This window comes from Pyrus communis, chromosome 3 (genome assembly GCF_041283825.1).
Source record: "Pyrus communis isolate YQ-2024b chromosome 3, ASM4128382v1, whole genome shotgun sequence".
Classification (NCBI taxonomy): domain Eukaryota; kingdom Viridiplantae; phylum Streptophyta; class Magnoliopsida; order Rosales; family Rosaceae; genus Pyrus; species Pyrus communis.
The window spans coordinates 29,434,117-29,455,000 of record NC_142567.1 but is presented as its reverse complement, the minus strand read 5'-3'; the positions used below and the strand labels follow the sequence as shown (position 1 = coordinate 29,455,000).

At 37.7% G+C, this 20,884-nt stretch overlaps 4 protein-coding genes and 1 long non-coding RNA gene across 5 annotated transcripts in view; 1 reads left to right on the top strand and 4 right to left on the bottom strand.

Moving 5' to 3' along the window:
• The window catches only part of LOC137716573 (putative disease resistance RPP13-like protein 1), a 13,400-nt gene extending 9,307 nt beyond the window's left edge, over positions 1–4,093 (top strand). Inside the window, exons 3-4 of the mRNA XM_088691781.1 lie at positions 995–2,004; positions 2,147–4,093. Coding sequence (XP_088547907.1) covers positions 995–1,958 — 964 coding nt within the window. The 3' untranslated portion in view covers positions 1,959–2,004; positions 2,147–4,093. The remainder of the gene's footprint in view (positions 1–994; positions 2,005–2,146) is intronic.
• On the bottom strand, positions 3,007–6,699 carry LOC137715558 (zinc finger CCCH domain-containing protein 14). The gene is made up of 3 exons (XM_068454905.2): positions 6,417–6,699; positions 5,233–5,293; positions 3,007–4,090 (listed from the first exon to the last, which is right to left on the bottom strand). The coding sequence occupies exons 1-3, from the start codon at positions 6,502–6,504 to the stop codon at positions 3,331–3,333; spliced, it is 909 nt and encodes a 302-aa protein (XP_068311006.2). The 5' UTR covers positions 6,505–6,699; the 3' UTR covers positions 3,007–3,330.
• Positions 6,700–8,477: 1,778 nt separating this feature from the next.
• On the bottom strand, positions 8,478–8,918 carry LOC148698298 (NAC transcription factor 32-like). Its single transcript, XM_088690422.1, has one exon. The coding sequence runs from the start codon at positions 8,916–8,918 to the stop codon at positions 8,478–8,480; it is 441 nt and encodes a 146-aa protein (XP_088546548.1).
• Positions 8,919–11,697: 2,779 nt separating this feature from the next.
• LOC148698297 (uncharacterized) lies at positions 11,698–13,602 on the bottom strand. The gene is made up of 3 exons (XR_015960371.1): positions 13,394–13,602; positions 13,218–13,315; positions 11,698–11,887 (listed from the first exon to the last, which is right to left on the bottom strand). It is a non-coding gene; the product is annotated as an uncharacterized LOC148698297 (long non-coding RNA).
• Positions 13,603–14,490: 888 nt separating this feature from the next.
• Positions 14,491–18,154, bottom strand: LOC137716596 (protein NRT1/ PTR FAMILY 7.1-like). Its single transcript, XM_068456043.2, has 6 exons — positions 18,097–18,154; positions 17,627–17,689; positions 17,006–17,156; positions 16,697–16,914; positions 15,854–16,413; positions 14,491–15,587 (listed from the first exon to the last, which is right to left on the bottom strand). The coding sequence occupies exons 2-6, from the start codon at positions 17,675–17,677 to the stop codon at positions 14,726–14,728; spliced, it is 1,842 nt and encodes a 613-aa protein (XP_068312144.2). The 5' UTR covers positions 17,678–17,689; positions 18,097–18,154; the 3' UTR covers positions 14,491–14,725.
• Between the last annotated feature and the right edge of the window lie 2,730 nt (positions 18,155–20,884).

Below are 20,884 nucleotides of genomic sequence, written 5' to 3'. Positions count from 1 at the left end.
TCTCTACGCCGATGGAGCCAAATGTCAAAATGAGTGCACATGAAGGAAAAGATTTGGAAGATGCGACGATGTATCGACAATTGGTAGGTAGTCTGATCTACTTAACCTTGACTCGACCTGACATTTCTTATGCAGTTGGTGTGATGAGTCGGTACATGCAAAATCCAAAGAAGCCTCACTTGGAAGCAGTTCGACGAATACTGAGATATGTGAAGAGTACAATTGACTATGGTCTTTTGTACAAGAAAGGTGAAGACTGCAAGTTAGTTGGTTACTGTGATGCTGACTATGCAGGAGATCATGACACCAGGAGATCAACAACTGGGTATGTGTTTAAGCTTGGTTCTGGAACCATATCTTGGTGTAGCAAGAGACAGCCGACGGTATCATTGTCAACCACAGAAGCAGAGTATAGAGCAGCAGCAATGGCAGCTCAAGAGAATGTATGGCTGGTACAGTTGATGAGTGATCTACATCAACCAGTAGATTATCCAGTACCATTGTACTGTGATAACCAATCGGCCATTCGCTTGGCGGAAAATCCAGTCTTTCATGCAAGAACTAAACATGTGGAAGTGCACTACCACTTTATCAGAGAAAAGGTTCTACAAGAAGAGATTGAGATGAGACAAGTCAAGACGAATGATCAAGTTGCGGACTTGTTCACAAAAAGTTTAAGTACAGGCAAGCTCGAAAATTTTCGCTGTCTGCTCAGCACAGTGCAAAGAATGAGAGCTGACATTGAGGGGGAGTGTTGAAAATCAATGTCAAAGTTAGGCAAGGAAAGTTAGTCAATGTTAGGTATGGTTGAATAAAAATTATTAGGTGCAATTAATGTGTTTTGTGTGGTAATAAATAATCTTAGTTTAATCATTTGGTTTGCTATAAATACCCAAGTTCTCAAGCATTGTAAATCATCCAAGGAAAAACAAAGCCTAGAGCTAAATAAGAAAAGCTTTGCTAATTAGTTTGTTTTGTGAGCTTTCTTTAAGAGTGTGCTCTATTTTCTTCTTCTTGGGATCATTAGAGTTATCTTGGATACTCTTCTTATTCAACATTCCTCACTCTTGTCGTTCCCTACAAATGGTCTGCCAACCACGCTGACATCACTCCGTATAGATGATTGCAGGAAATTAGAATTCCTATCACGTGAGATGATGGCCAAATTGACTTCCCTTCAGACTTTGGATCTTGTACAGAGCTGTGATTCTCTGAGGTCGTTCCCGTTGGGCATTTTCCCCAAACTTTCATCCCTTTATATATGGGGTTGTCAGAATCTGGAATCCTTTTCTGTTGAAGGAGGAGCAAATGAAAATCTCGGCCATCTGGACTCCCTGGCTATTGTGATATGCCCAAATCTTGTCTCTTTTCCCGACGGAGGATTGCCCACTCCCAACCTGACTTCCTTTTCCGTCTTGGAATGCGATAATTTGAAGTTTTTGCCGGACCGAATGCACACCCTCACCGCCCTTCAATTTTTGTGGATACAAAGTCTTCCAAATCTGGTGTCATTTGCACAAGGGGGTTTGCCTCCCAACCTACAAACATTTTGGATCAAAAATTGTGAGAGACCGAGGCCTTCAGCGGAGTGGGGATTGCAAGGACTTGTCTCTCTCCGACGATTTTGGATTGAAGGAAACAAGGATCTGTTGGAGACGTTGCTCGAGGAACAGATGCTCCCTGCCACTCTTCACACTCTCAAAATCTCTTCAGTATCGAATCTGAAATCTTTGGACAGAAAGGGTCTTGAGCACCTCACTTCTCTTCAAGAGCTACGAATTTTAGGGTGCGAGAGTCTCGAAATCCTTCCAAAAGACGGTTTTCTGGCATCTCTTTCTTTGCTGGGCATCTGGCATTGTCCTTCTTTGAAGAAGAGGTACCAGAAGAGGAAAGGAAAAGATTGGAAAAACATAGCTCGCATTCCTTGCATACAGATAGATGATGAAATCACCATATGAGCTTTCAACTCACCTCTCCAACTGTCAACTCTCAAGACAAAGCCAGGTACATACGTACGTGTTTAGCACCACTTATCTAGTTATGTTAAATTGATTGTCCTCAAATGTTCCAAACATACCTGATTGTCTTCAATGTTTGACACTCAACTGTATTTTGCACCACTTCATTGTGTTTGGATGAATGCCAGTACATTGCGTTACTATACAAGGAGGCTGACAAGGAGGCCGGTTGTTCCGCTGCAGATTTCACCGAAGGGATATATCTCCGGTTGAACACTGATGATCCGTAAGTTGTAACTTACCTTCCTTTTCTTTTGCTTTCTTCATTTTGCCTTGTCTAGATTTGCGTTTATAATATCGGTATTTATTAACAGTGGAATCGAACTATGCTAGGTCTCCCTTGGAGAATTTCGGATCAGGGGAAGTGAGGACCTGTTCGAGAGATTGCTCAAACAACAGCTGCTCTCGGAAACCCTGACCGGAGATGGACCTCAACAACTAAGCTCTCTTCAACAGCTATGCATCCGTCGATTGTCTTGCACTCTGCCAGAAGAGGATTTGCCGCAATCTCTTTCTTTTCTGAGGATCACCAAAATGTTTGTTCTTCTCTGAACAAGAGGTGTGAAAGGAATATGAATGGAAGAGATTGAGGCAATATAGTTCACATTCCTTGCAACTTTCATTGATGCAAATCAAAGTCGGAAATTTGAACCGCTTATTTTTAATTTTGTTCTTAAAAAAACTGCTTATTCTCAACGTTCCTGCATAATTTCTGGTAAATAGTGACCTGTGCTCACCATATTTAATTTATGTTTTATCATATATGTGTGCAAATAATTTAACTCTACTTTATATAAATTATGGTAAATTAATTTTGATTCAAACAACATTTATTTATTTATTTTGTAAGTATATGATTTTGCGGGTGTAACAATATTCTTAGTAAAACAGAAAGTTACTGTTTTATAGTTTTAGGAGAATGGCTCACTTGACAACAAGAAGGTAAAAAAAAGGAAAGGGAAAAACTTGAAACAACCCTAAACATCTGTGAGCACAAAATTAACATCTCATTTTTCATTAATCTGATCAAAACAAAATGAACACATTCAAGCAGCCAAGATTAGCATTTGCCACTGCACATGCTAACTGGCAGCCTGTACTTATCACTATTCACTATATTGGTTCAACCATGAGATCTCAGCTTGATTCCGAAAGAAAGACGAGTGGCTAAGTAGAGAGAAACATGGCAAACTACTAAAATTTCCGAATATTAAACCCTAGAAGGAAAACAAATTTAACGAACACAAAATTAATGCTGTAATAAGTGTATCCTACGACAGAATGGTAGAGAACAAGAAAGAGTTGAAAGAAATCACATCGCCAACCTGCGCAACTCTTCTTGTCCATGTGCAAAGTGGCACCTATCCCCAAAGGTGCATGTACCTTTAGTAAAGTTCTCACAAAGCTTAGTCCTGAAGTTGCTTGCCAGAGATGAGGCTGACATAGCAGGGTTCCTCATGTTGTGAGGTCCAGCACCTGAACTCACGTTCCCAATGAGCTCACGAACCATGGCACTGGCGTCTTTAATCTGGTCCAAGGTACCCTCAAGCTCAATGTTCCTCAGCTTATGATCTGTCTCATGCTCTCTTATGGAAAGCTTTGCACCAGTCACACGACAAATTTGCTTTGAGTGTACACCGTTTTTCCCAATAATGGCTCCTGCAAGCGAAGCATCAACACTAATCTTAGCCGTGGCTGTGGCCCCAAAACTTGCTACAGCTCCATGTGCTGGCGGGGCAGACTCCATCCGACCTCCCATCCTGCCTGGAAATCCGGCCCCTGCACGAGGATCTTCGTAGGATTGAGCAGTGGGCCTACCAAGCTCCCAATCACCATGGGCAAAATGGCATTTATCCCCAAACTTGCAACCTTCAACCGTGTTGTACTTATTACACAATCGTGTCTTGACAGCTGGAGGAGACGAACCATCTGGAAATGATGGTGGGGCTGCTGAATTTCTAGGAGGAGGAGGATGGGTTGGATTGCTACCAGTCATCTGAGACACCGCTTTGATGCCACCAGGAACATAATGCAAAAAGTGACATCCTTCACCAAAAGGGCACCCGGAAGTGCTGCATATAAATAAAACAAAAACTTCTGAGCCCAAATATGACAGAAAATGACAAAATGTCACAGAATATGACTAACTAGTAACTATATATCAGAAATGGGCTTATGAGAAAATATCTTCCGTAAGCTTTAGTTGGAAAAGGTTGTGTTATAGAAAATATAGGAAAAAAGATACAAGAAACCAAGAATGGATTCTTCATGAGAATCACTGCCTAACGAGGGAAAACATATGGTTTTCTTAGAAATGTATCAAAATCCTAGAAGTTGTGAAACTAAGTGGAATTTTTAACTTTAGTCAACTATATATCAGGCAACCATGTTTTATTAGCAATGGAATAGTGTTCTTTTCACAGGTGATGCAAAGCCAATCTTCTACTATCCAATTACATCACTACCACCCTTACCTGATACCGAAATGAAAATAATAACATACTAAAACTGCATAACACTATCTTAAAGGTCTACCAGAGCTCAAAATCACTGCTGAAAAAGTCTGAGGTTGGAAATGTATGACAATTCACAATAAAGCATTGTTTTATAATATTAAATCGCCACCATAACTCAGACCTCACCCTATACAAACCTTGAAAGAGATCAAGAAATATTAACGGAAAAACATTTGAACTTTTTGAAAAAGATCAATGAACAGTCACAATTTAAACAGAAGTTACATATCCCCCGGAGTTTAGCGAAATGCACACGAAGTCCCACACAGTTTCGAAAGAAAACATGACTTGACCTCATCAAAATTCTTAATTCATCTTACTTTTTGCATAGTCCGAACATAAAAAAAACCTGCTTCAAAACTTAGCGACCAGTTCTGTAGCCTAAATCACTTTGATTTCAAATGCAAGAAAGAAACTGAAGAAAACCATGGTATGAAGGACAACTTCTGCATCCCATACAACTGTGATAAAATAGATAGTATACAGTAAGTACTTAATCAAACTGTAGTCATTCAATGATATCTGTTCAGTCTTTGTTAGCATGATTAGAACAGATGATTCAACCTTTACCAAAGCTTTGACGGGCCATTTCATTAGTCCAAATTACTCGCAAAAATTGAAGAACAAACTTTTTCTTAAACTTGTCAATATGCATATTACACTTAGGCCATTCATTTTAGATAAGTTAAGATTAGAACCTGAAAAACTTTGTGCATGGCTTCGATTTGCTTCCTATACCAGGTTGAAAGGACTCCATTTCTGTTGCAGAACATTAATTAATTTCCCTCAGTTACACTTACAGTGGATTATTAATCTTCAAAACTTTAACAATATTCATCATCACGTATTCATGTTACCATTGAAGAATCATAGCGTAAGAACAAACCCCATTTTGCTGTTGAACAAAACAGACCTCTAAACCCTGTACTTTTTTTTTGAGAAGAAAGTAAACCCTGTACTTTTTAAACCAAAAAAGAGGAAACAAAATGATAATTAAAATTATGGTTTTCAATCTATAACTTTTACGCAAAATGTTGATGCTTCGATTCTTAGAGGAAAGTGAAGAGAACATGGGATACTCCATCTCCTTCTCTCCTCGCCAGTCATTAGCAAATAATATTTAAAACAGTGGATTCCCTCTTACTTGAAAAACAGCACCAAAATGAGATAACAGATAGCTCATGTAAAACCAAACCAACAAGACAAACTATAAGTGGTTTACAACTTGATAACAATAGCTAGTGCATTTAAACAATTTCATGTGGTACTACATGATAATAATGTGCATCTCACAGAGAAAATTCCGTACTTTAAACATATTGTTTAAAGGGAGTCTTTTACCAAACTATACTACACCTAAAGCCCTATTTTGAAAAAACGAAGATAACAAATCCTGCAAACACTCAATAACCAACTTCCAATTACATTCAACCCACCAAGCAAACAATTTTTTTAAGACATTAAAGAGCACTCTTTTGAAGAAACATCATGATAGGCAACCCAATATGAATGTCCATATGACATAGCAACAAAAAACCAAATTTCGCTCTTCGAATGCCCCACAAGCTCAAATGAACTAGAAAACCGGTATTTTTAAACTTGACCGCAAAATTCAACGTTCTTTAAATACTTTTCCGTCATTCTTATCAAGCAGGAAGCTTTCTTAACTTAATTTAACACTTAATGAACCTTCTGAACTATCGAAATCGAGTATCAAGAAAAGCTAAATGCACAGAATCAGAACAAGCACATACCAAACCCTAGATTTCAATGCTTACAACATACACACATGCACACATACGCATATACATATCGGCAAGGTACAAAAATATGAAAATACATGGAAGAAAGGTTGAAGCTTGAAAGCAATGGGAAGCCAAACCTGGCTTGGATTTCTTGAAGCCGCCATTCCCATTAAAGTGCGCAGCTTCCGGCCTGCCTCTCTTCCGGCCACCTCCTCCGAACTCCATTATAGCTCACAGAGAGCACCGGCGTCCGAGCACGAAACGGCGAGAGAATTCCAGAAAACGGAACCCTAGGAGAGAGAAAGTTAGAGAGAGAAAGAGAGGGAGAGGGAGATTCAATTGAACCGTCTAGGGTTCGCGAAAGAGGGGAAAGGCGGACTCGAAATTGCAATTTAAATTCCGTTAATAATTTGTGACTGTCGCCTGTCTGTCATCAGTGTCATGTGTGAGACGGTGATAGAGAGTCACGTGCGCCTCGTGTGACGTTATCATGTGATCGTTGGAAATCCGAATCTTCCTGAATGATGAGACCGCCTAAGCGTTAGTCGCTAGCCTGCTGCCCGACTAACGTCTAACGTTTTTTAGAACTTTGATCTTGCATCACATAGCCTAAGGGTTAGGCTAGTTGATTTTAAGCCTATGTGAACAACTAGGCTCCCCCAAACCCAGTGGATTGGAATGGGGTGGAGGAGTTTTAGAGGAAGGGCGGGGATTTACTCCACTATGCCCTAGGGGATTTGATACGGATGGAAGTGCTATAAGGGAGAGAGTGGGCTAAACCGCAATAACGTGGTTCGAATTTATTTTTAGCGAAAATTGAATCTAAAATCTCTCACTTACAAATAAAAATGAATACCACTAATATGTAGTCTTAAGTGGCGGGTTGGGCCAGTAACATGAAGACAGAGACAAATTCCTCTCTTTTTCGCTTCCCACGTGAATTTGCATGCAACATGTTGTAGGAAAGTCGTTTCCATGCAAAAGTTGATCCGACTACCCATTGTTTCCAATGCAACATTAAAATGACAATTTTATTACTTGTTTTCAGTGGGAAGTATTGTTGGCTCTTTCGGCCCATTTTTAGTTCGACAATCTTCAGACAATTGGAAGAACTCGAACGGAATGACAAACTTAGAGGATAATCTTAAAGTTAATTCTTGGGATCAGTCATCTTAGTGGCGAAGCCAGAAATTTAGGTTAGGAGGGGCCTCTCACAAATGTTTAAAAAAATAAAAAAAATAAAGAAACATTGCAACACTGCCAACAACCCAGCTCATAAACCGCTGCAACACGCTCAATCCCTCTCTCACGCTCACGAATCCATCTCTCATCCATCGTCTGATTATCGTCTCATTCATTGTTTGGTGATCGTCTCAGCCGCTATTTTGCCGCTCTAGATTTTTGGTCCAATTATGATGTTTGTTTCCTCGGTGACAATGGTGATGATTTTTTAATTTCGCTCCATTTTATTAGTACGTTCTGATCAGTTGGGCACCGTGTTAATTGGCGAAAAAATGACCTAATAGAAAGGCTAGCAAGAGAAATAAATAGCACATGGATGAAAGCATAACTCAAGCTTGTTAACAACCAATAGTACCATTGAAAAAAGATTAAACTCTAGGAGTAATAACTGATATAACAGAAATATAGTTAGAAGGGTATTATTGTAATTGGAATATATGGCTATATAAGGGATTGTATAGCTAGTATTTCATTAAGTTCATTTTGTATACATTTTATCCATTCAATCAATACAATCTTTCTAGTTTTCTCTCTATCATCTTTCTTTTCCCTTGTACCAACTTTATATTTTGCAATGTAGTTTACATGGTATCAGAGCCACCAGGCTCACGCCATGGATTCTGGTGGTTTCTCTTCTTCGTAGTAGTTACAATTTTCTTTTCCCCTAGTTTAGTTTCTCTTCAAATTTCTATTCGATTTTCGGTGCTTCCGCAATTGTTCTTGAGTTGTTTTTTGTCCGATTGTTGGGATCGTGATTGTTGCCAAGTCTTGAAATAATTCTCTCTTCTTGGAGAGTTCAGTGAGCGCGTTTTCACGAAGTTGGGGGTTGCTGAGTTCGAGTACCAACTGCTCCGTCGACGCCATGTTTGGGCTGGGATCCGTTAGCACTGGGGTTAGAACCGATCAGGCCTCCAAACGGTGCTCTCATCTCCACAAACTAGCAGAGACTCACCATTTCACAACAGGAAGTCGTCAAGTAACCATCTGCCGTTGTCCTCCGAGCCTTCATTCTTGTAGCAGAAGGTTCTCTTTAGTCCAATGGGCGAAGGGTTTCCGTCTGTCCCATTAACCCATGTGGCAACTGCCTTGCCAATATTCCAAGTACCTCCGCTTCCAATCTTTCGATCAATGTGGGAACCCATGGGGTTTAATTTCTTGAGTTCGGAGAAGAAATACAAGGCTTGATCGGTGCGCTGAGCTCCTCCTTCATAGGCTTCCCATATCTCAGAGGGTTCGGATCTGTTGCCAAAGAGATTGCACTCGTGTATGATGGTGTTGTATGGCGGCAGCAGTAGCGGCTGTCTGTCCATCAGAAAGTTGCGGAGGAAGCAACGGATGAGTTCTTGATCGGTGGGTTTGAAGTGGAAACCGCACGGCACAAGGGAATGATTGTCCATTAACACGAGAGAGAGAGAGAGAAAAAGGGATAGTGAAGAAGACAAGTAAGTCGCCATTGGAGACGACAAAGATGAAATCTTGAAGAATGAAAGTGGGTCAAGCTTGAAGTTCTTATCAGGTTCTTGATTTCTGGTTTTCACAGTGCATATAACCTGTTTGATTAAATGTTTCAGTAAGAGAATGTTCACTATGTTGTTCATCTTTCTTGTGAATCTTCTCTGGGATCAGTATTTGTGATATTTGGGGTATTTGGATTCAAGAATATTGGTCATTGCTGGATTGTGCAATGTGTATGGTGTCTAGTTCTTTCTCTCTCACTGATATGCTGCAATTTTATGGGATTTGATTTTTCTGCAAATCTTGATATGTTTGGTGAAATGGGCGGTGACACATTGTTAGTAGAATGCTGCATGTTGACTTCATCATAAAACTGGGGTGAACGGTCAGAAGGTGGTCTAGGACTGGTAACTGCAGCATCGCTTGGTGTTCGTGCGAGTAGGATTGCTGGTTGTATCTTTAGGGTGTTCATTGTAGAATTACTCAACAAATTTTGCAGTATCCGATTCTTGTCTCTCTACTTCACTAATTTTCTGCAACTCTGTTAGGAGTTTTGTGCAGTAATTTTCCCTTATCTCAGCCTATAATGTCAAGTCTAACCAGCTCAGTTGTTAGCATGAATCTACAGTAAGTCCGGTTATTCGATGAAGTTAGAAGAAGTTGTTAATGGTAAATCCCACGAAGGGTAATCCCATGTTTTGAGTAGGTAAATCCCACGAAGGGTAATCCTACATAGATATTGATTTTCAGTTGTTGAAATTGTTGAAATTGTGAAGGCCGATGCCATTGTTCAAAGAAGTTGTTTTTGGTAAAATCCACAAAGGGCGATCCCGTGGTGCTATAGTTCAGGCCGATGCCACACTATAGTTTGTTAATTTTCTGTTTTTTTGTAAATATTAAAGGCCGAAGCCAAGTTGAATGAGATTGTTGACGGTAAATCCCACGAAGGGTAAACCCGCGAGAAATTGTTATAACCGGCATGAGGGTGTGCTACAACTCCTTTGTGAAGATCCTATGAGAGGCAGAGGAATGTTGGTTTTTTGGATGGAGAGATTGTATCTGCAATATGTTTGTTTGAAAGGATGATACAGGGTTCAGTTTGGTCATCTTCTTCCACAAGTTCTGATAACAGGAATCATCACCATGATGCTCGCAAGGAGAATGAGTATAAGAAAGGATTAAGGCCAATCCTCTGGCTTTCCCCAAGCTTTCCATTACAAACCGAGGAACTGTTGCCATTCCTTGATATTTTAGCAAACAAGGTTAAGGCAATTCGTCGTTTGAGGGAGCTGCTTACAACTAAGCTTCCAATGGGTACATTTCCAGTCAAGGTTGCTATCCCAGTGGTTCCTACTATCAGAGTAATTGTCACCTTCACAAAGCTTGAAGACTTACCACCAATGGATGAGTTTGTAATTCAAGATGCACGTCACCAGTTTGCAGCAAATCCAAGGTTCCAAAAAGGGTCCAGTCACAGTGCCTTAGTGTCAACAACTCCAGATCAGTCTCAAATACCTGGCTAGCTCAAACTTCACTTGGATACTCCAAGTTTAGTTTGAGGGGGGGGTAATAACTGATATAACAGAAATATAGTTAGAAGGGTATTATTGTAATTGGAATATATGGCTATATAAGGGATTGTATAGCTAGTATTTCATTAAGTTCATTTTGTATACATTTTATCCATTCAATCAATACAATCTTTCTAGTTTTCTCTCTATCATCTTTCTTTTCCCTTGTACCAACTTTATATTTTGCAATGTAGTTTACAGAAGCCAACTCTCTCACCTAATTCCTCTCTCTCCCTCTTGTTGTGGCTCTAATCCCTTAAAAAAATCTTTGAAAATCAAAATAATAACTTCAAGATTTCTCTATGAAAAAAAATGTCAGGGTAAACCTGGAACTATTCTAGTCCCTTTATAGCACTGCCCCATCTATTGTAGCTAACATAATATGTTCCTAAACTTATCAATGACTTACTATTATTATTAGTTTCTCGAATTTCTAGCTAAAATTATTTTTATCTCTGATAGAAAATGATGGGAGTACAGGAGTTGAATGCTATTCATTTCCTCCCAGAAATATTCAAGCTGTGACGAGAACGAAAGTCTAAACATTTCCTATAAATGAGAGAAATTACCAGTGTCTTACACATTGTTAACTGACATATTAATGATATGTGTACACACACTATGAGAGCCATTCACAAAGTTGGTGTGTGATACCTTAAGATTTTCTTTATTCACACTTTAACGTCAATTATCGTGCAAATATTATAAAACATTGTGTCAAAAAAATGAGATAGCTAGGAATCTATGAAGAGAGTCTCACTTTTGAAAGAATCTCATTAACATTTTTCTTATGTCAAATACTACTTTGAAAAGGTGGGAAAATTGAAAATGCATGCATTCTATTCTAGCGTAATTTTTTTTTTTTTTTTTTTGGTAAAACTAGTGTAAAATTTTTTATTTACTTTTAGAACAATCTTAAAATAACAAGAAGTAGAAGAAAACTATACACATGCAATTATTGATCACCTATGCAAATGCAAGCCATTCATTTTGTAATTGTTATAGATCATAAGAAAATATAAGGATATGTGATTGTAGATGACACATCCGATCTTGATATTCCCCGAACATCAGGGTAGATACATGTTGGCCGACACCCGAAGGTGACGAAGCCATATTAGGATGCATGAGAAATAATAAATATAAACAATACTTATAAGTTTAAATGTAATTAATATGCAATTGAGGAACGTGTCCAGAGCATACAACTAATTCTATATACTAGAAAATAAATTATATAAAATTGCATGAACAAAGGAGTGGGTCCTACATAGAGAAGACTCGAAGATGCTGATGCAGAAGTGCCTTGACGCCGGGATTATACGCCTCGATTCTAAGTCCTGAGGAGGCGCAAAACAAACATGAGTGGACCAAGTCATATATAAATAATACTGAAACGGTTACTCAACATACTAAACCCCAAAGTTTTATGGAAACTCAATAGCATAATATGTAATAGGTTTTCCGAAAACCCTAGCATGCCATAAAACCTTCATAAAACATACATTATATATAGTGTGCTAAGTAGTGGTATCAAATCGCCCGTAGGCACTATATTTCTCGGCCCAAAGCCAGTGCATATATCTCTCGGCACGAAGCCATCTACATATATCTCCCTCGGCCCGAAGCCATCTACATATATCTCCCTTGGCCCAAAGCCAGAACAGTGATCACTAGATATGCACAAAACATTGAATATAATCTTTCTAACATAAGTACATATATCTCAATAACATCTTCATAGTATATAGTCATCCATCATATACACTATAAAGAAGTGTAAAAACATGTTCAAAAATAGTATATAGTCATCCATCATATATACTACAAAGAACAATAGTTCGATAAAGTATGGTATTCCAAAATATTTGCAGTAAAGCATGATAATCATATAATGTAAATCCAATTTGCTTATAAAACGTTACCATTAAATCATGTTTTTCATGTATGCATTTCTACTATTACAACATGCATTTTAGAAAGGGATCCACTCACAGACGCCACAATAATTGCCCATAAGCACATAAAGGGTCCAATTAATAAAAATCTATTCAAATGATTGAATTTGGGAAAACGGACGTCAAAAGCGGATTTAAAACGTCGAATCACCTTAAGAAGGGTCCCGGGTAAATTTCGAAAAGTCAACACAGGAATATTCCAGGAATGTTCTAAAGAATATTCCTAAGAAGGGTTTTGGATAAATTTCAAAAAAGTCAACAAAAAATCAACACTAGAATATTCCTTGGAACATTTCAACCAGGTCGGGTCAAAGGCTGGTCCACAGGCCTTAAAGGGTTTTCGGTTTGGCTGAGTGGCCCGAGGGCCTTAATTTTGCACGGCCCAAGGTCTAGGTCAAAAGGGTTCTAGGGTAAAAAGATTTGGCTAGGCCAACGGGCCTGGGCCCAGGTTTAGATCTAGGTTGGGTTTAGGGTTAAATGGACACTGGTTTAGGCCTAAGGCAAAATGGTTTTGGGCCTAAATTCAGATTTAGGTTTGGGTTACGGATCATTGGCTCAACAACTGAGTTGGACCGATTTTCAGTCATGGTCACTGAAAACCACAAGAGAGAAAGCCGGAGCTTCTCAAGCTCCAATCATCGTTAAAACTTAATTAAAACTAACCACTCAATATATCAAAATGAAGGTCGAAGAATAAGGATTCAAGTAGTACCATTGGTTTCCTCAGCCATGGTAGAGTCTCGCCGGAAAACGGCTCGAAAGTCGTCGGGTTCTTCACCGGAATCTGGGCAATTCTCCACAGCGCTGCAACTGCATCCACAATCCACAAAAACTCCTCAACACATCTCGAACGCGACTCTAAACTCGATTAAGAGAATTTTAACTTACCTACAACAAAAGCGGCGAGAACTCGCCGAATGATTCTTTGAACAATGGTAATGCCACTGTGAAGAGAGAGAGAATGGTCTGTCACGGTGGTGATGGTGGTGGCACCGTCGTTCATTTGCAGGTATGGGTGTGTGGGTGTGTCTATGGGTTGGTCCTCTGGGAGGAGAGAAGAGTGAGAGGGAGGGGTCTGCGAGAGAGAGAGAGAGCTCGGGGGAGGTGAGAGGAAGGGAGGAAAGTGAGGGAGAGGGATGCCACGTGGCATCCAAAGACAAGGGAGAGCCGGGGGACCAAAATCAGGGGTGGGTCCTTGGGCATACCATTTAACACCTAAAAGTAATATTTTAAACAAATAAAATCCAACCAAAATGAAAATATGAAAATACCATTCTGTTCCGTAAATTCTGGAACGGCTGTTACAGTAGAACAACATCATCATCATCTTTGTAAACCTACTATTGTAGACTGACAACAAAGCTTTATGTGCAGATTTAGAAGGTAAGGTTAGACCACCGATCAAGTTTAATGTGTAATTTGACTCGATTAAACCATTATCATCCTTTCAAAAATGTACAGTTGAATAGTTCCCACTACTTCACACTTGATGTGAAAACACAGACAAATATGGGAGAAGGCAGCAATATCAAATGTCTGTTTTTTTGTGGGTTTTTCAGGTTCCACGTGTGGTTGATTCCAACCCATGAAGGCTCAACTTTTGGTAAGACAGGATGTGACTCTATCTAGCTATGAGTTGAGGTCTTATTCATATTGGGGGTTTGGTCATTTCCAGACTGCATGTAGCGCCCACTTAATAATGCAACTGTAGACTCCTCAAGGTTAAATTACTTCTGTTGACAAAAATAAAGGTTAAATTACTATTTTGTATTAAGATTTCTGGTTTAGTTACTTTACTAGTTATGAAGGAAAAAATATATGTCACTGATTTTTTGTAATTGTGTGACAATCTTTGTATGTAACTAGTCTTGAACACTTAAGAATTTTTCGTTATGAAGAATAATTTTTATGGATCCATGGTCAATCATTTTCCATATGCTACAAGAAGAAGAGGATCCAAAGCTGCAATCATTCAAGAGTCGAAATTCAAAAGCATTCACTTGACAGTTTATTCCAAAATATATATTCCAAACTTACAATATTGCAAACCAAAACTGCCAACTTAATTAAACAAGATTAAAACCAAGTTAGGAAAGCCATCATCCCTCATTCCGAATCTATTGGAGGCTAACAGAGGTCATGCTTTCTGATCTTCTGCTATATATAAGCTTATTCTAAGAACTTATGCCAAATTCATCTCATCGGCTTGCTCATTAAGGTCTAAACTCTTCCGATCCCCACATCTTCTTGATTTTCCATGATCTGAATTTCCATTTTAGTGACCTCAAAGTCAATGCCCTTGTACCACTTAGCACAAAACACATAAATTACAAAATCGAAAGCCGTTAAGGCAGCAATTAGGAAGTAAAACCTGTCCATGTGACCTGTATTCAGATCATCTGGGATCCAACCAGGGCTTTTGCCTTTAGCTGTGATCCCCATCACCATGTAAACCAGCATGCTACTCACATAATTCCCAAGAGATATTGAAGCCATGCACAGTGAACTTCCAAAGCTTTTTATCCCATCTGGGGCTTGACCATTGAAGAACTCCAGTTGACCAACATACATAAAAACTTCTGAAGCACCAACAAGAACGTACTGTGGAATTTGCCAAAATATGCTCAGAGTGCTTATCTTCTCATGAGGCTGCACATATTTGAGCCTTGCAATCTCTGTGACACCGGCTGCAATCATCGATAACATTCCAATAATTAGACCTATCCCCATTCTTTTTAGCTCAGATAAACCTTTTGGGTTTCCATTTATTTTTCTGGCAAGCGGCACGAGAAGTTGGCGATAAATTCCGGTGCAAATGAGAACACTGCATATGTCAAAAGCAGACATGCTAGCGGCTGGGAGATGAAAATCTCCAAAGTTGGATTTCATCACGTCCCCTTGCTCTACAAAGAGGGAGGCCATTTGTGTGAAGACCACCGAGTAGATTATAGTGCAAAGCCAAATGGGTAACATTTTAAGTACGCATTTGGCTTCTTCAACTTGAGTCACAGTACAAAGCCTCCATGGATTCTTGGGGCCAGAAAGATCATCTTCTGTTATTGTTGCCGCCTTGTCCAAATACCTGACAATATCATTGAGTTCTCTAAATCACCAATTGCCCGTATCTCTACTTGTGGACGATATGTATATATTATTAGGGAAATATGCACAAATATAAATTGTTACAAATTTTAATCAAAAGAGAATTGGGGGCACACTAAATCGACAATATGCTGCATGTGAAAAATGGGTTGGTGCCCCGTAATTATTTGTGTAGCGTCTCCCCAGTTATGATTTTTATTAGAAGTCTATATATATAATTTGTAGAGATAAAGGTTTGATACCTACTCAATTTCATCACTGTGATAAATCTTTCGGCTCCCTTTGATTGCAGATTCTGGTCCTTCCACCTCGTACAGGTCACCTGAGTTAGCTGGAACAATATTCCATTTTCGAGCTGCAGCAACGAATACCTGAGCGACACGCGGCAAAGGGTTGCCACATGGTTTTATGTACCTATACCTTGGTGTACCTAACAAAAAGGACAGTAGGGCTATGACAGCAGACCCCAGTGACACCACAAACCCTAGAGTCCATTTGCCAGTATCCTCATAATAGACCAATATGGTGTTTGAGAAAAGAGACCCAACATTGAGTGCAAAGTAGAAATAGCAAAAGAAAACTGATTTTGAAGCTCTCTCTTCAGGATTTGCCTCATCAAACTGGTCTGATCCAAAGGTTGCTATGGTAGGTTGGTACCCGCCATATCCAAATGCAACCAAGTATATGGACAAGTAAAATATCACGACGCCGACTGAGGATTCTGGCATGCACATAGTTTCTCCATCGCCGCAACCAGAAGGATGGAACAAGAAGAGCCAAGATGACAAAGATAATAAGGCCAAGCCCTGATATTTTAGTCACATAAAATTTCATTCAGCTTAACCACATGTTTATAAATTATGAAAACAAAACACACACACACATAGAACCTTCTTAGTTAAGGTTTACTGCAATTTTCAGGTGCAGTAATGTTTATTGATGACATATATTATTAGCAACCATATATACAACTATAAGTGGTCAAAGTATCGACAATATCAACCTTATTATATGGGTCGGAGTATCAAAAAGTGCACATAACCGCAGTACTATACTCGAGAATAAAAGAAAATTATCATTGATAATTACCAGTACAAAGATGAGCTGGAAGATGGTGCATGTTAAGTAACGACCCCAATAGGAGTCACTGAGAAAGGCACCAACTAGGGAGCACAAATAAACAGTTCCAGTCCACTTGCTAACACTGTTGGCTGCTTCGGCATTCTCCTGATCAAGAACTCTGGTTAAAAACAAAACCAAGTTCACTCCAACACCAAAAAAAGCTAGTGTTGCTAGGGCTTGATTCGCTGCACAAAATAAGACCAATAAGAAACAGATTTGATTATTAACTCTATATATGTGTTAATGGAAATAAAAAGTGATCGATTATCTTCAAACCTAGTAAGAGGCTTGCAAATTTCCACCCTCCTGTGCTCTTTCTAATAAGGGATGCCTTACTTTTGGAAGTTGCCACCTTATGTTCAATTTCATAGAAGTTTATTTTCACAGCTTCTGGTGCTCCAGTCCCTCTATCGTTTTCTCTCACCTGCTGCTAGTTTTTTAAGGGATGAAAAAGAAGTCACAAGTTAAAAAAATTATGAGAAACCGATGCCAGTAAAAGATATAAAATAAAAAGACAACAATTGTAAGCCCTGCACCATCGAGAGCAACCTACATAACAATACACTACTATTGTGGCGTCTCGTGCCAATGATACAAAACCATGTGAAGAAAAAAGAACTTACACATGCCGTTCAATCATTGGAATAGGAAGCCACAGTGGCAGTGTAACCATCATGTAAGTCTTTGCTACACCATCATGTAGGAAACAATTGTAGGAAACCCTCTACTCAGTAATTAGTGGCCAATTGATTAGAACTTAGAAGTGGGGCATGTAAAGTTTGGACTAAGCTATACAGACTATTTATATTTTCTGGTCCCATTGATTAATTCCTCTTGATAATTAGTGCCACTTATTTTTGAAACAATCTTTTCCTCTTGATACTGTAGACTACTAACCTTTAGCGCAGCCTCATTATTAGTGAAGTTGATTGAATCCACAGTGGCCATTGAAGGCTTATTCTGCAAAACAGTAATGAATATATATCAGACCATGAAGAATTAACAATGACCAACTATAGTGTACATATGTATAAATATGTATCATATCATATGTATGAAAAGTACACAGTCTTCTCGTGTTTTAAATATACTCTATTTACCGGTGCAGGACAAATGAAATGAAAGATAGAACGATCGAGGAAAAATAAACTAATTAACGTGGTGAAACTATTGAAACATTTTATTTTAGCTGGAGAGCAAAGAGCTAGTCTAAACATATATAGTACGGGATTTCAGAACACATATAAATAATATATATATACACACACATATAGAGTGTACATACATATATTTTGTATCTAATTTTTTATTATATATCTATATATATTTAACTTGCAAAGAAAGAATAAACTCTTGCAAGAACTTACTTCAAGGGTAATTAATGGAGTTGGAGAAAAGAAGTAGCTAGTTGTAACCAAGAAGAACTTATGAGAAGAGTTCGTTGAAAGAGTTCAATATATATAGCTGGAGAAATAGAGAAAGGAACAGTAACGGGGGGAAATTAATTAGGTAGTCATTTTCAAACATACTTTATACTTGTTATTATCAACAAATTTTACAAAAAAAAAATTGAAAAGAAAAAAATTGGTGGAATGGAGAGATCAGCTTAGAAGAGTCTGTGCCACAAACTAGGTCGTTTCTTCCATGAATGCTATTTGATTCCCACGTGAAAAGGACCTTTTGATAAAATGGATGATAGTCTCTCCTTAATTTCACTTTTGAATTTATATTTAATGTTATATTTTCGGGTTAAGATGATATTCATCACTAAGCATAATAAGCAGTTGTTAAACAGTAAATTTCCAAAAGAAAAAGGAAAATAGAAAACTAGATTTTAATCTCTAAATAAGAGGAAGTTTATTAGAAAAATATCTTATACAAGATTAAAAATTGATTTGAGTTCCTAGACTCTATTAAATGTCAACATATGTATTCAATGTCTCTCTTTTTTATTTACAATTTTATGGTGTTCATAAATTAAATTTTATGAAAATATTATAAATTTTAATTCTCATTATGGTGAGTATCTTATATAAGAAAATATTTTCGTAGAGATTTTTCGGTACACTTATGTTTTTGCATATTTTGTTATGTGCCACTAATGTACTACAATACATTTAGGTACGGACATTTCGGTACACTAAATTAGTAAAATATATTTTGATACGGATGTTTAGGTACACTAATTAGAGGAAGTTAAATAAAATTAATGAATTAAAATGTGTATAATAATAAATTTAAAATTTAATGTAATGACATTAAATAAGATATCTATTAAATAATAAAACAAAAATATAATATAATTTGAATTAAGTACACATTAAGGAACTAAAATCGATATACAATCTAATATCAGGTTTATTTTATTTATTTTAATCTTCTTGAATGATTAAAGTTCGAAAATCCCAAAAGAAAAAAGCAACCGTCCTTGTTCTAATTTCTTTTTTTTTTGGGTAACAATTCTAAAATTATTTGACAAGCAAGGAAAAGTGTTTTTCTTGATCGCTAGAGTTTGCATATAGGGTAAGGATAATGTCAGGAAGATCATCTATTTAAATTATATTTTGAATCATATAACGTGGCTATTTATGATTGGATCATTAGTGTTGATAAATGTGTTTATTTTCTATTGGTGTCACATCACATGGTTTACAAATTTAGTTTAAAAAAATGATCCACCAAGCATTACCCTTATACATAACAAAATAAGTCATCAGCTCAAAAACTACTGTTGGGGAGAAAATATTGTTGTCGAAGATACAATATTCCTGTTTTTTTCTATATGTTCTGCATGTTGATAATATTTCGTCAATTAAAAATTAAAGGTTTCTTTTGAAGTAAGTGTTTCTTGCCGTATTGATATTACTAACCTCTTACGGAACTTGGTTATGAGAAGGTAACTGCTTCTGGAACTGTACCAGACTCCAGCGATGGTGAGGAGCACGTATCGGTACGTTTAGTCGGAAAGCTAAACAATCTGTTCAACCCTTTTGTCATTATGGGGGGAAAAGTTGGATTAAATTTGATTAACAACGCCTTTAATTATTCTGTTAATGATCCCCTCCACCTAGCTAATGGTATACACTCCATTAGCGCTGAAAATATAACTTATGAAATTGTATAAACTCTCTTCGCGTTGGTATTTATAAAGACTAAAGATACAGAATAATCCATAAAGGACTTGTTTTGGGTTTAGACTTTTAGGGTTTACGGTGCAAGATTTGCAAAGAATACAAACAAGTAAAGGACTATGAGTTCGATGAGGTCTCCGATCGATCTCCTGATCAACGGTGAACTGAGAAACAGCTTACAGAGCCACACAAAAAATCCCAAGTGAAAGCAATTAAGTGAGGTGTTGAAAGAGAGATTGAAAGGCCTAAAGAATGCTGATGATGCCGTGGGAGAGAGACTATAAGTCTCTAACAAAAGAGTAGAGTACTGATTTATATGAATTTTTGGGAGCCGTAAGATGCTTGCTTCTATTTTTTTTTTTTTTTTTTTGAACAAATGATAGCGTTAATAAGTTAAATTAGTAAATGTTAGAAATGAAAGGGATCATTGTTAAACGTTAGAAAGGAAAGGGATCGGTGGGAACGAATCCCTTTCTGTCACTATGATAAAGCGTCATCGATGATGCTTACTTCTGTTATTCCATAACTAATTAATCCGTATAAAGCTCCAAAACGTTTATCAATGTTGTACTTACTTACATGGCGCAAGTAATATTTTTTCTACATATTAAATTTTTAATAATAAGGAAAAAAGAAGTTAACTTTATCAAAAATGTTATTCTTATCATTTAGTTGTATCATCTCTCTAATAGAGATGAGATCCACATGCGTTAGCAGATCCTACCTCTATAAGAGAGATGATACAAATGATAATACAAGTAGATGTTAAGTATAGCACTACTCTAACTTTATTCTTATATTATTGATCTACAATCACTATTATTTTCAAGATGCAGTAAGTTAAATAGGAATAGCCTAACCATGAGGGTAACCCACCACATACATTAATTTTTTAATTATTGTATTATTGATCAATGGGCACCATTGTTTCCTGCGTATTAAATTCCGTCTTATTTTTTCCATTCCCTAAAACCTCTTCCAAGCAAACCCCAGCTGATTAACTAGGGGAATGGAAAGAATAATT